This window comes from Erpetoichthys calabaricus, chromosome 3 (genome assembly GCF_900747795.2).
Source record: "Erpetoichthys calabaricus chromosome 3, fErpCal1.3, whole genome shotgun sequence".
Classification (NCBI taxonomy): domain Eukaryota; kingdom Metazoa; phylum Chordata; class Cladistia; order Polypteriformes; family Polypteridae; genus Erpetoichthys; species Erpetoichthys calabaricus.
The window spans coordinates 99,810,779-99,825,885 of NC_041396.2; the positions used below are offsets into that span (position 1 = coordinate 99,810,779).

General features: G+C 35.3%; 1 protein-coding gene across 1 annotated transcript in view; it reads right to left on the bottom strand.

The window, feature by feature from the left end:
- The window catches only part of trdn (triadin), a 456,738-nt gene that overhangs the window by 217,509 nt on the left and 224,122 nt on the right, over positions 1-15,107 (bottom strand). Inside the window, exon 11 of the mRNA XM_051924220.1 lies at positions 4,114-4,152. Within this exon, the coding sequence (XP_051780180.1) occupies positions 4,114-4,152 (39 nt within the window). The remainder of the gene's footprint in view (positions 1-4,113; positions 4,153-15,107) is intronic.

Below are 15,107 nucleotides of genomic sequence, written 5' to 3' on the forward strand. Positions count from 1 at the left end.
CATTTGCATGCATAAATAGTAGCGTAATACTGTGCTGCCATTGCACAAGGGCCAGTATGATATATCTGGTGGTAGTACTTATAATACTGAAAATTTAAAATGTAAAACTGGCAGTGTTTCTCAACTTTTGTGACTTCAGGAACTATTTTTACCTTTTAAAGTTCAATGATGGCCCACATACAGTACTTGAAGTCCTCTGGGATTGAAACGACTGTGGTTAGAGAAAGGGAAACATATCACAGAGCACTGTCAAGTGGTTCGGTGGACAGTTTAAGCACATCTTTGTACCTGACGCAGCAGTTTGCTTTTTCTCTTGTGCTTGTGACCCACCAATGGTCAAGTTGGCAAAGTTCTTACATGTAGGCATGCATGAAAATTGTGTGCATGACTGCTACAGCACTGTGATGTCATGTTGGCCTTGCAAAGCATCATTGGACATTTGTAAAAAAAAATTCGCCTAAGCCTGCAAAATGTAGAATTTCCTGGAAAATATTTTGCAAACAAGGCCTCAGGTGAAACCATCATCCTTGCTGCAAAAAACACTTCAGCAATTTTCACTGATCAACACTAGTTGCCAGTGTCCTAAACAGAGTTCTGCTTCTATCAGTCAAAAATAAGAAGGTGCAGATGAAATAGACTAAAGAGCACAAACTCACTAGTCACTGGTTGATGATAAAAACAGCCAGGACTGACGATTCCTTCTTTGCATATACTGTAAGTCCAAGGATCTTTCCTGCCGAGTAACAGTATTGTAGGCTGAAGATGGCAGTGTAAAGGTGTGAAATGTTTTTCTATAGGACACATTGTGTCCCTTGATACAAGCACAACAACAAGATACAGTATCTACTTTTCATTGCTAGTCAGTTGCATCACTGGAATGGAGTGAATGGGCACTTTAAGAAGGATAATACTGCTTACTACCAAGTCATGGAATGATTCAAAGGATGTGATAGTGAATTCAGCTTGATTTTCTCAATCCATTCTAGCATCTGTGACATTGGATGAAATGAAGTATTTGTAAGGCAAGAAGTATCAGTGACATGATCTTACCTTTTTGGGACACTGTGATTTCAACACCTCTTTCTTTTGTTAATCTTCTCATTTAATTTTTATCTTTCTGATGAATGTCTATATCCTTCACTATGTCCAGGTGTGTGCCTCAGTTGCAGTTTTAGGGTGTAGCATCACTTCTTCATTTCTATGCAGACTGCATAAACATCAAGAGTGCTTCTTCTTTACTAAATTTATTTGTATAAATTTGTAAACCTTTCTGAAAAGATGTTTTCACTCTGTCATTATGGGTTATTTAGTGTAGACTGATATGCAAAACAGCAAATTTATTCAGCCACTCATGACATCCAGCCACTCATCATTGGCGGGGCCTGTGTGGAGAGGGTCCCAGTGTTCTGGGCATTGAAGTAACAAAAAAGGGGCACGAATGTTGCCATATGTGGCATAATTTCTCTATCCGTAGGGAAATTTTAAACTTGTAGCGGTGTATCGGCAGCAAAAAATATAGGAATAAATTTTATTAGGGTTTCAAAAAAACATTAGGGGGGCGCAATTAAAACTGTTATGAAAACTCGGGTCGCAAATACTTAAAGGTTGAGAAACGCTGAGCTGGAGGATGACCTGACCTGGAGCGCCAATACGAAGGAGCTGCTGAAGAAGGCGCAGCAGAGAATGTATTTTCTGAGCATCCTCAGAAAGAACCTTCTCCCCAAAAATCTGCTCCTTGGTTTTTATCACTGTTCCATCGAGAGTGTGCTTACGTAAGGACTGTGAGTATAGTTTGGCAGCTGCACTTCCTCAGGAAGGAAAGCGCTCCACAGGGTCGTCAGGACAGCGGAGAGAACAATTGGCTGTACCCTCTCCACTCTGGAACAAATGTACACCTCCCGATGCTGCAAAAAAGCAACAGACATTTAAACGGATTCATCACATCCCGGTCTTCCAGCTTTTACCATTGGGCAAGAGATACAGAGCAATGAAAACCAGGACAAACCGCCTTAAAAACAGCTTTTATCCAAAAGCAATCATGGCCCTGAACTCAGACTAAAAACTACTCCATATCATTCTCAAAATATAGGTGCAATATAAACCTTAAGTCAACCAGTGCAATTTGTACATCTAACCAGTGCAATTTGTATATATAACAAGTGCAATTTGTATATTTTGTAAAGTACTTTTATTACTATTCGGTTTGCTATTATTTTCTCTCTTCTTGTCATTTTAACTCTTATGCCTCACACTGAGACTGCACCTTCAATTTCGTTGTTCCTTTGTAAAAGTGACAATGACAATAAAGATCTATCTATCTATCTATCTATCTATCTATCTATCTATCTATCTATCTATCTATCTATCTATCTATCTATCTATCTATCTATCTATCTATCTATCTATCTATCTATCTATAATTAAATCTACAATACAATAAAGTGTATAGAAAGTGAAGAGGTCTGAATACTTTCTGAATCCAACGTATGTTTAAATTTCTCTCAATAATAAAACTATCATCTATCATTGCTATAACTGTCCGGGTTTAATGCTACACAACCACATTTCATGCTGTGTTTATGATTTCTTTATTATTTAGTTTTGTTTCTATTTCAATGTGTCTTGTTTGGCTACTGCTTCTGCATTGTTCAATGAATCCAAAACGGCCACTTGGCTAATTGAAGTTTTTAGGAGGACACATGGAGAGTCAGAGTTAACAATAGTTTACTAAGTGGCAGAAGTGTTCGTTTTTCTTATTGGATTGGTAAGAGTGTGTCAGGGTTGTTAGACAGAAATTTTCCTTAATTTCTGAACACATTAAGGAGAATTCCTAAAATGTTTTAGTCAGAAAAAAAGCAGGTTTCTTTCTGTTAGTTTCTTTTTTGATTTTATTTTAATCATTTATATTTTTTTTTCATAACTTCCTCTTGTTTGGTTGAAATTGGCATCTTTAACAGCACAGCAGTGGCAGAGTTCTTCTCTGTACATGGGTTCACTGCATTGCCTAGTGATGTTTAAGGCCACAGAATAGCAGTTCTCATCATTTTACCCACACAGAATGCTGGTGTTTAAAGAAAAAAACCTAGCACAAAATGATACCATTGTCAAGATTGTAATATATATATATATATATATCACACAATACGAAATACAAATGAATAGCATGTCAAAACAAATCAAAATTTGTTCCTGACAATCAATACCAGGGGAATTTGACATTACAGCAATCATCACTCACCTCTACCTCCCAGTAAAATGGTAAGATAACCAGCTAAATTGACCCTAAGTTAGTGCATGACAGAGTTGGGTAATGGAGTGGAACCATGTCCATGGCTGGTTCTTGACTGGATGATGACAGGATAGGTTCTGGTCCCTACATCCTTGGATTAGGCCAGTAGGATAATGTGATTTTTTTTTTAAATTAGTTCCTTATTTTGTGCAAATGCTTTTTATACATGCCTGGTTTTCATTTTACTTTTTTCAACTTGGTGGTTTTATAAAGTTTGCTCTTTGGGAGCTAGTTTTATGTTAGGCTTTTAAAGCTCAAGTTTGTTATGTAAAATTTGGCTATATTTAAAGTTTTAGCACAGTCAGTATCTGTTTACATTTTTCCCACCCCTGCATATAAAGCTGACTGCAAAATAAATAAAAATAATAATTGAATGTAAAATGACAAAGAATGTGTTAACTGAGCTGAATGCTTCCAACAGTATATTGACCTACATTTGCAAATATTTTTCACCTAGCCCAACATGTGTAAAATTTTAGCAAAATGAAATGCTGCTCCCCAAGATCTCACCTGAGTTTAGAAAACTCAGTTTCATCATTTCTTTTGCCTGAAGCCATGTGATGTACTAGCACATCACCTTGTGGCCCTAAGCTTTGATTGATCAGGTTTAGAAAATATTTGGACTGAAGGATTAGTGGATGAATGGACTTTTAGCAACAGAAATATACTTTCTGCTTCTCACATACATTTAGCATGTTGGAAATGTTAATCTTAGTAAGACAATTTTCTGCATTTGTGAACAAGTAGTCATCACACAGTCTTGTTACACCAACTTTAAGACATAAACAAAAGAAAAAGGTAATTAAAATATCTCTCTGACCTACCTTTGTCTTCTTTTGGCTTAGCAGTAGGTTTCTTTTCCACTGGCAAAAAGAAGGTTAATAATATTATTTTTTTTAAAACAGTATATTACTTTTCTAATTATTATATTTTACTAATTTTAAAAGACCATATGTACCTTTTCATATTAAACGTTAACCTTCAGTTAATCTGTCTTCTGCCATTATTTTATATAGCTTATATTTTTTGAATGACATACAATACAGATTACTTAAATTAAAAACAAATGGAAACATATCACAGGAGATGAGAGGTAAATTTATTGTCATAAACATTTAGTCATATTGTAAGATGAAAGTCTTACTCTGCCTCTCTCCTCCAGCCACCACTCCAAACAAACTAAGCACAAGAAAATACAATAAATGTGCTAATAGTCAATAAATAAGAAAAATGCATTTCCACAATAAATACAGCAGTGCAATGTGAGCATATGTAGTGCAAATACTATGAGTAGTACATAAGCATATAAAATCAGACAGCAAGATGGAAATATACAATATAATCAAAAAAAAAACCAAAAACATGTAATGCAGATATCATATTGAGCTGTCAACACAGAAACAGGAAATATGAGATAAAAGAAAGTCTCAAAACACCATTTTGCTTTTGTTGTTAGCTGTGTTGCTGCACTTAGTTTAATAAATCAAAAAGTATTACAGAGTTGAAAAAAAATTCCAGCATTATTATAGGCTGATATTTGGCCGAACTCATTATATGAGGGTGACTGCATTTTGTTTGTAACAAATGCTTTTATATGACAAATGTATTTTCTAGTCAGTTTTTAAATGGTGTGATGCAGCTTTTTGACTATTTGTTGTGGTGTGAAATATTGCATATAAGTTGATAAATACTTTGTATGTCTTTATTTGCATGGTTAAGTACCCCTACCCCCTTTTAGGACTAAGTCTCTTTGTAATTTTATGACAGGCTTGGGGGAAGTGCCTCAAACATGTTTGGCAAGTGATACTCTGCAGGACTTTTTCAGTTAACCCCCGCATGAAGGCCAACTATCTAGCTGGCAAGCTTCACCTTAACACATGGTTTTGGGGGCAGGTGTGAAGATATTCTGTGCCCCATTGGTCTGAAGTATAGCTGTTTGGACTTGGCTTCTATCAAAAGCCTTTAAGTACCATAAAGCCCTATTGGCTATAGGGCTTGGACGGAGAATCTATAAATTTGCTTGCTTAACCCCTCCCTCTCTCTCTCTTACAAACATCTGATGAAAGAGCATCTCACACACCATGAATTGAAAAGGACAACACAATGAAGAGCACAGCTCGGCAGCCATATTAAGACAGGCATGCGGCCTGTTCTGAAGAAAGCTGACCAAAAATAAGGACTTAACTAGAGACATTTTAAGTAACTAACAAGTCTGTGTGCCACCTGAAACTACAGATCAGCATTTATCAGGTTGTATAGTTGCCAATTTTCACTTTACTTTGCATATTCTTAATATTCATGAATATTATCAATAATACATTATTTAAAATGTAACTTAACTCCTGCTTGTCTTTTAATGCCCCCAATTGCCTGAGGTTATAAATGGAGAAGAGAAGGTGGGGAGACGTTATATGGTACAATACCTTATAAACAGTGGTAAGTCTGTGAAATTTGAGGCATTCTAGCAAAGGCTACACATTAAAGAATACAAAAGGGGAAAGTACAGTAATATATTACTCTACCAAGACAAAACACTATTAAACCAACTGTGCTTAGAGAAAGAATCAAAAAAGTCAAAAGCTTTAAATTGTTTTAAAAACTGATCTAATCATATCATTTTATCAATGAGTTTATAAGAGTAGACTGTACTTAGTTTCTGTGTTCACACCTGTTGTTCATACATTTTGTATAATCAGGGAAACTTAAAAAAAAACTGGTAATTTTTATCCACAAAATCTGATTTCAGTGTAACAGCACAGAGCAATAGTGGGACAATTTTTAGCTTGCCAGATTACACTTTTAAAGAACTGGCAATAAGCTTAATCAAAATTGTTCAAAATAAAACATCATGAGTTCTAAACGCATAACAACAGCCTTATCTGCACTTTTTTTTTGGCTTCAAGTATTATTCAGGCTTGATTTTAAATACATCTATCTTGTGCCTTCATTTACTTTTTAATCCCAGTCCCTTTATACCCCAAATCATTGCTTCCAATCTTCTTCTCAACTTCCCTCCATAGAATTAAAGGACAGTAAAGGCAGTTTTATTTTTATTTGCCAAAAATGTGGACTCTTATACTAGTTCAGATACACATATTATGCAAGCACTGTAAAACATTTAAGAAGATTCTAAAATAAACTTTTAAAGTTTAGCTTTTTCATAAGTACTATTAGCTTTTGTTTAAAAATGTTAAAACAAATACTTACATACACATACTACAATTATTTACATCTTCATAGCACATCTAGATTGGCTGTATACCATCTATACATCAGCTTAGAGAGCACCATTTGTACACAGACTCTGGCGTCATCACTGCTCTGTGATTTCTTGACTGAGAGTGGTTGGGACAGCTATTTGGCCAAAGACAGTAACACTTTGTTATCTTTGGAATACTGAACACCGTTTACTGTAGATCTTCATTTTCTCTAGGATTTTGCTTTCTGGAATTTTTGTTTTCCCAACTCCTTTGTCATTTAACCACAACTTATTGTTTCATTTGCAGGAAAAATTATAGTGGTCTCTATCAAATTTTAATTTAATCTACATACAGTACTTTATTTAAATACTATTGCTTCTTTTGTTACAAAACTGTATTTTAATTATTTCAATAATATCTTTCTAGAATTTGTAGTTAGCATTATAAATACAGCACATCTTAACTATTAGAAGAATTTGTTTACTTTTTTATTTTATAGCACCTTGAGCTGCTGTTTAGAATGTTCTTTTAATTTGTGTTATGTTTTCTGTGCTTTTCTGGGAAAATTTTTGCTTTCTTCCTGAGGTTTTTTTTAACTCAGTAAAATAATTTTTTATATTAATGTCTTTTATTTCTGTGATCTTTCATTTTAAACTTGGATATTTATTCCTGTTATTTTGTAAGGCCATTTTGTATGGTTTTGGGTGCTGCCATTTTAGAGTTCTAGTGGGCCGGTTGGTATTTTGATATGTCCCATGATTCCCTGGAAGTACGAGATTCCAAATCATCAGAGATTTAGATTCAGACTATTCCTTTTGTTTGGTGTTTTCCAGTTATCAAGACTTAGCTTACTTACAGTTAGGTCCATAAATATTTGGACAGAGACAACTTTTTTTCTAATTTTGGTTCTGTATATTACCACAATGAATTTTAAATGAAACAACTCAGATGCAGTTGAAGTGCAGACTTTCAGCTTTAATTCAGTGGGGTGAACAAAACGAAACGAACAAAAGCATTTTTTTAACACAACCCCTTCAATTTAGGGGCTCAAAAGTAATTGGACAATTGACTCAAAGGCTATTTCATGGGCAGGTGTGGGCAAGTCCGTTGTTATGTCATTATCAATTAAGCAGATAAAAGGTCTGGAGTTGATTTGAGGTGTGGTGCTTGCATGTGGAAGATTTTGCTGTGAACAGACAACATGCGGTCAAAGGAGCTCTCCATGCAGGAGAAAGAAGCCATCCTTAAGCTGCGAAAACAGAAAAAACCCATCCGAGAAATTGCTACAATATTACGAGTGGCAAAATCTACAGTTTGGTACATCCTGAGAAAGAAAGCAAACACTGGTGAACTCAGCAATGCAAAAAGACCACGAAAGTCCACGAAAGACAACAGTGGTGGATGATCGCAGAATCATTTCCATGGTGAAGAGAAACCCCTTCACAACAGCCAACCAAGCAAATAACACTCTCCAGGGGGTAGGCGTATCGATATCCAAGTCTACCATAAAGAGAAGACTGCATGAAAGTAAATACAGAGGGTGCACTGCAAGGTGCAAGCCACTCATAAGCCTCAAGAATAGAAAGGCTAGATTGGACTTTGCTAAAGAACATCTAAAAAAAGCCAGCACAGTTCTGGAAAAACATTCTTTGGACAGATGAAACCAAGATCAACCTCTAACAGAATGATGGCAAGAAAAAAGTATGGAGAAGGCATGGAACAGCTCATTATCCGAAGCATACCACATCATCTGTAAAACATGGTGGAGGCAGATGGCTTGGGCATGCATGGCTGCCAATGGCACTGGGACACTAGTGTTTATTGATGATGTGACACAGGACAGAAGCAGCCGAATGAATTCTGAGGTGTTCAGAGACATACTGTCAACTCAAATCCAGCTAAATGCAGTCAAATTGGTTGGGCGGCGTTTCATGATACAGATGGACAATGACCCAAAACATACAGCCAAAGCAACCCAGGAGTTTATTAAAGCAAAGAAGTGGAAAATTCTTGAATGGCCATGTCAGTCACCTGATCTTAACCCAATTGAGCATGCATTTCACTTGTTGAAGACTAAACTTCAGACAGAAAGGCCCACAAACAAACAGCAACTGAAAGCCGCTGCAGTAAAGACCTGGCAGAGCATTAAAAAGAAGGAAACCCAGCATCTGGTGATGTCCATGAGTTCAAGACTTCAGGCTGTCATTGCCAGCAAAGGGTTTTCAGCCAAGTATTAGAAATGAACATTTTATTTCCAGTTATTTAATTTGTCCAATTACTTTTGAGCCCCTGAAATGAAGGGATTGTGTTTTAAAAAATGCTTTAGTTGCCTCACATTTTTATGCAATTGTTTTGTTCACCCCACTGAATTAAAGCTGAAAGTCTGCACTTCAACTGCATCTGAGTTGTTTCATTTAAAATTCATTGTGATAATGTACAGAACCAAAATTAGACAAAAGTTGTCTCTGTCCAAATATTTATGGACCTAACTGTATCTTTGTTATTAAGAACTTTTACTTTTGGTTAATGTGTAGTGTTTGATGACAGATTGTTTTGTCTTTCTGGTTATGACCTTAGCACCACCTCATTAAAATCCTCTGATAGAACAGCTGCATTCAGTGGATGAAATGTGCCATAGCAATTAATTTACTACTAATAACATTATTATTTTTATTATTACTTTATTCCATCAATCTTATCCTTGCCAAATGTTTACATCCCAACTCCAAGATAAGAAAATCAATCATGCTAAGAGGGCTTTAATCTCTGTCCAATAATCACCTCCAGACACACCACAGAAATAACTTCCAGGATTCTGAATATTAGGTACAAACCCTGTGGCCAGCTACTTACAGTATTGTGTCTCTTTTATCTGCCTCATTTGCTTCTGTACTTTAGTGCTACCTCCACCACAGTTTGTTGTTTCCAGTGTGCCTGAAAAGCCTACATATACTGAATCAGGATTCCATGGTGCCATCTGCCAATTAGTGGGATTCCCTGTATGGTAATCAACGCTCCCCAATGTTTTACACTAACTAATTCAGGGTTCTATAAATCCCCACTTTAGTCTGGTACTGTACTGCCCTGTGAGAGCACTATATACTATATATAAGAGAAAGGATACTGTCCAAAAGTTTATTTCCTCATGAAACTACTATACATTATATAAATAGAACTTTGCAATAAACACAAGTAAACATTGATACAATACTAGTAATAGTGCTGAGGTATATACTTCCAGGCTTCTTGCATGTTTTGCCATAAAAAATCCTTTGACTGTGGCTGCTTGTCACCCTTTTCAAACAAATTGTGTTTGAGCTGCCATCAAAGAGCTTCCATCATGCTTAACAGAATCCTGCAGACAAGTATTAATGTGATTTTCATAACTGTTTCTTTGACATAGTGGCATGTTTGTGGACCAAAAAAGTTTAATTAACACATTTTAGAAAACCATTTCTTTTAAGTCTCCTTTGCACAATCGAAGCATGGACTTTGGTGATTGATGGCTTTACCAATCTCTCCGTTAACTGTTCATCAGTTGCAGATAGCTTTTTGAGTCTTACACTGCATTTTTCTGCCAGCTTGCCAAGTTCCTTCAAATTTTAATATGACAGTTTGAACAGCATGTCTTGAAATCCTGGTTGGTGAGCCAATGCTTGATTAAAATGTATAATTTTATTTATGTCAAAGTGTGCTAACTTATCCATCTCCAAAACTCTCCTCAAAGCATCCCATCATTTGTGGTTACCATCCAATGTATCATTTTATTTGTGAACTTATACCAATGACATACCTGGTTCAGCTAATCATCCATCCATTTTCCAACCCGCTGAATCTGAACACAGGGTCACGGGGGTCTGCTGGAGCCAGTCCCAGCCAACACAGGGCAGGAACTAATCCCAGGCAGGGTGCCAACCCACCGCAGGACACACACAAACACACCCACACACCAAGCACACACTAGGGCCAATTTAGAACCGCCAATCCACCTAACCTGCATGTCTTTGGACTGTGGGAGGAAACCGGAGCACCCGGAGGAAACCCACATAGACACGGGGAGAACATGCAAACTCCACACAGGGAGGACCCGGGAAGCAAACCCAGGTCCCCAGGTCTCCCAAATGCGAAGCAGCAGCGCTACCCACTGCGCCACCGTGCCGCCCTTCAGCTAATCACTACTTTATTAATCTAAATAAAGCATGCTGGTAAGTGGAATTTAATATATACATGGAATAGTTAGAAGAAGAAGAAGATACTTGGGAACCAAGCTCCATGTTGCTCTAGCTAGTTCACAAGTTTTTAAAAAGCAGATGACATTCTTATTAGTTTTCTTGCTTTTTTCAGTGTTAATTCTAACATTTTATAGTGATTTCATGATCAAATAAATCACTTATCACCCACATAAGTAGCATTATAAATAATTGTCTCATGTGACCTATGACATTTGCACTGAACTGTATATACTCGTATATATAAAGCTGGAGAAAATATATAATAATATTTCTTTTTAAAAACATACACATTCTGTTCAATTAACAACTTAGTATTCTTCCAATTAGAGCAAGGGACACCTCTTAAAAAAATAAAATATACTATACTAAAACTAAAAAAAAATTCACTTTAAATTCTATAAACAATAACCAGATGTGACAGCATATTAAAAAAAAAAGATACAGTGCAGAAACAAATAAATGATAGCCTGTTTTCTTACTGCATAGCACAAAAATAACATGGTAGGCTTTAACCAAAAACCTCCAGATAGCAAAAGCATTTAAATACAGTATGGTTAAAACATTTGAATTGCACATAAAAGATACCATCGCTATGTCCTTGACAACTGGTAATCCACTGGTGGAACAAAAAAGGGAGCGCTTAAACAGAATGACTTTTCAGAAGAGCCCAATACAAGAGTCTCCTCCATTTACACAATTATATCAATCCTCTGTTACACTTTCATAAAGGGGCTATTAAAAAGGCATTATCATCAAAATATGCTTTTGTTCTCTGAAGGTTATCTCTGGGTATTACACCATGAAAAAATTAGCAACTCAAGCAAAACATTGTATACAACATCATTATATTTATTCCCCAGTTGCCCATGCTGGCCAGTGCTAAATACTGCAAATGTAAAAGAGTACATATGGTGAAAGATTGCTATGGTTACAGCTGAAAGTTTTATGTACATTCAAGTCTACTTGTGCTGAATACGACAAGGGCTTTTCTTCTGTTAAGGTCATTTTAGTTATTATGTGGGTTTGATAATGTTTTGTTAAAACACTGTGTATGCCTACAGTGTATAAAATAAATACAAAAAAATCATATTGCCAAGCTGGTATGACATGTGACTAATATGCAAGTTGAATAATAATTCAATTAAATTGCATTTGTCTGATGTTTGAAATGTAATTTTTTTTAACATAAACTGCTATTTAGATACTTAAATGAAAATATACCTTCCTGAAATAGAAATGACAAAATGACAACATGTCTTGCTGAGTGCCATGATATCCATTAACAGACTGACAATGTTATTTAAAGGAGTAATAATTTTTGAAGGAAATAATATTTTGACTCAAAATAACCAGACATTGCCCACAGAGGTGATTTTTTTTTCTGGTTTAAACACACTTGCAGACTTGGAGTAATATAGTAGTTTCTAGCTAACAACTAAAAAAGCCTTAGTATGTCAAACTTATACAATAATAACTATAATAAGTATAGTAGATAACAGTAGCCATGTAAATTTGAAGTACTTTTTTAACCATTTGAAACGATTACATATAAATTAATAGAAACATTAAGAATCAAGTATAGTGAGAGCTATTTATTTGTAAACCAATGCTTAAAAGTGCAGCCTAAAATAGGAGAATAAGTGAATATGCAGTGTTTAGGAAAAAAGAAGGAAAAAAAAAACTAAACTGTTGTATCTGTCATATGCATCAATGCAAATGATTTTAATTTTTAATATGTTTAACCTTATAGCCAGTACCTGTCAGAATTAAAACTTAAGTATATTCAGTAATGGTGAAAGGATAAAGGATAGGGAGCATTTTGAAATTTGCAAGGGAGGCATGGACAATGCACTGTTGAAGAGCATATGGCCACACATTTTCTGGGGCCTGAGATCTACTCCCAGCTTGGTCACTTTGCAGTAAGGAGATTGTGGGTTCACTTCCCGGGTCCTCCCTGTGTGGAGAGCGCTTTGAGTAGTGAGAAAAGCGCTATATAAATTTAAAGAATTATTATTATTATTACTATCACTGGAACGTACACTCTTTCATTGTGTTTGTGTGAGTTGTCTTTTTTTTTTAATAATGTTTTTAATTGTTTTTAATGAATGTGTCACATACATACATTTCAAGTCATTAAATCATGCAATATTGTATGCTATTCATAATAGATCACACACCTAAAAAGATTTTCAGTTATTCCTCCCAAACTGTTGTTTTCTAATTTTAAGTGAAATTGGATGTCCATCCATCCATTATCCAACCCGCTATATCCATTCTACAGGGTCACAGGGGTCTGCTGGAGCCAATCCCAGCCAACACAGGGCACAAGGCAGGAAACAAACCCCGGGCAGGGTGGAAATTGGATGTTCACTTGCTATTATGTTGTGATGGTGGATTAGGATTTTTACATTTGAACAAGATATGTAGTATCATAGTGTTATATATTACAATCGATTGCTCAATAAGCAATAATGTCCCATCAGCTGTTACCCCAAACAGAGTGGTTGGAGGACTGGATATTATGAACCCAAGACTGTTTCATAAGTAAAAATATGTATTCCAAAGGAGTAGTGGACATTTCCAAAACATGTGAATTAATGTACCATGTAGTTGCCTAATGGCAACACTCACAATGAGAGTTTTGAAACAGAAAAAAGTGGATTGTCTGAAATCTGTGTGTAATTATTTATGCTACATTTCACACAAACCGATGAAGACTAATTTGTGGATGAAAGACTGTACTTTGTACAGTAGGTGTTTCTGTATGAGATTCTATCCTGCACTCTAGCTCTACCATGTACCAAAAATGTATCTGTTATGTCAATAGAAGACTCAAAATTGACCCACAATGAATGTTTTCTGTGAATGACTGCTGTCAGTTTCAGGGTTGTTTTAAGATTTTGTGTCAACATCAATAGAATATAAACAGATATATTAAGCAGGTCCCAAAAGTGGATGGATGATTAACAGGGTATACAGTATTAAAAATGTTCTATATTTATTAACATCAAAATCGCACATGCAACTTGTGTGTCCCTGAGTGTTACTGCCCTGGAAGATTCAGTGATTTGGCATTCTATAAAAAAGGCACACTATGATAAATCTACTAGCCTGACTGTGTTTCATCCATTTTTGTTTTAATCTAAAGAAAATAAAAAAATTAAATAATTTTAATTATTTTATTAATTATTTTAATTACTGAAAAAAACCTGAAACAATAAATCAGCTCCGGAGACTGAGAATTTCTCTGAAAAACTGGGAACATATGAATATGTTGTCTGCATTGTGATTTTATCTTTAAAGCTAATACTGGATCTTTCCTTAAACCTTTAGTGTTAGTGGCTTCAACACTGCCCTTGTATGGCCTAAACACTACATAGAACTTAAGGAGGCTTTCAACTCCCCAATAAATACAGCAACTCAGAAGCTTCTATTTAGTACCTTTTTTAAGAACTCCATGTACCAGGTCTTCTATTTTGTACAATGTACGTGGTGCTATGATATCTGATTTGATGAAATGTGCTGCATTGCTTTAGATCCCTCTTTTGCACTGCTGTTTAGTTAAGGCTTTATCCCAGTTCTTGTTCATTTTTGGAGGCTTTTTAACATTTGAATGCTTGTGGTTTTGACTAAAGCTTTGCAATTTACAGTATGATTATGCATTTGGATCAGTAATCAGGTTAATTATCTCTTTAGTACATTTCTGCAAGGTCTTGTATTTGTGTTTTGTTTATTTTTTACTCTACTTAATTGGTACTATTTTGAGTTATTTATTTTTTGTTTTTTGTCTGATTTTTTAAAGAGCTTTTGCAGTAATTACTGAGAGAGAGTTTATTATTTAATTTACAACTTTAATTTATATATTAGGAGTATTTCTTTAATGCAAAAAATGTAAGAATCGATCACCATTTTTTTCAGCTTGGGAGGGTTTCATCAGTTTGGATAAAATTATAACAGTCCCTTACCAGGAAAAGCATAATGAAAATGAACTAATTAATTAATACTAAGATCAGAATATTCTTAGGAAATACAGGGTGATTTATTTGCCATTTCCTTATATAAAACTGCAATCTTGTAACTCAGTTATTTTAAAAATAAAATCTTTCACAACAAATTTCAACTTGGCTTTCACCCAAGTCACATCATAGAAAGAGCATTTACCTTGTGTTGTAAAATATATTTTGATAAACCCAACATAGGAAATGGCACCTTAATTATACTTTTAGATTTTAGTACAGCTTTTGATATTATTAACTAAAACATTCTGATGCACAGTGTTCTGCCTTACACAGAATTTGGCAGGAAGTGTAATGAAAGTAGCACCAGAAGATGGATGAGGCAAAATCGTCATTTATACAAGTGTGATAGGCACATATCTTTTATGCA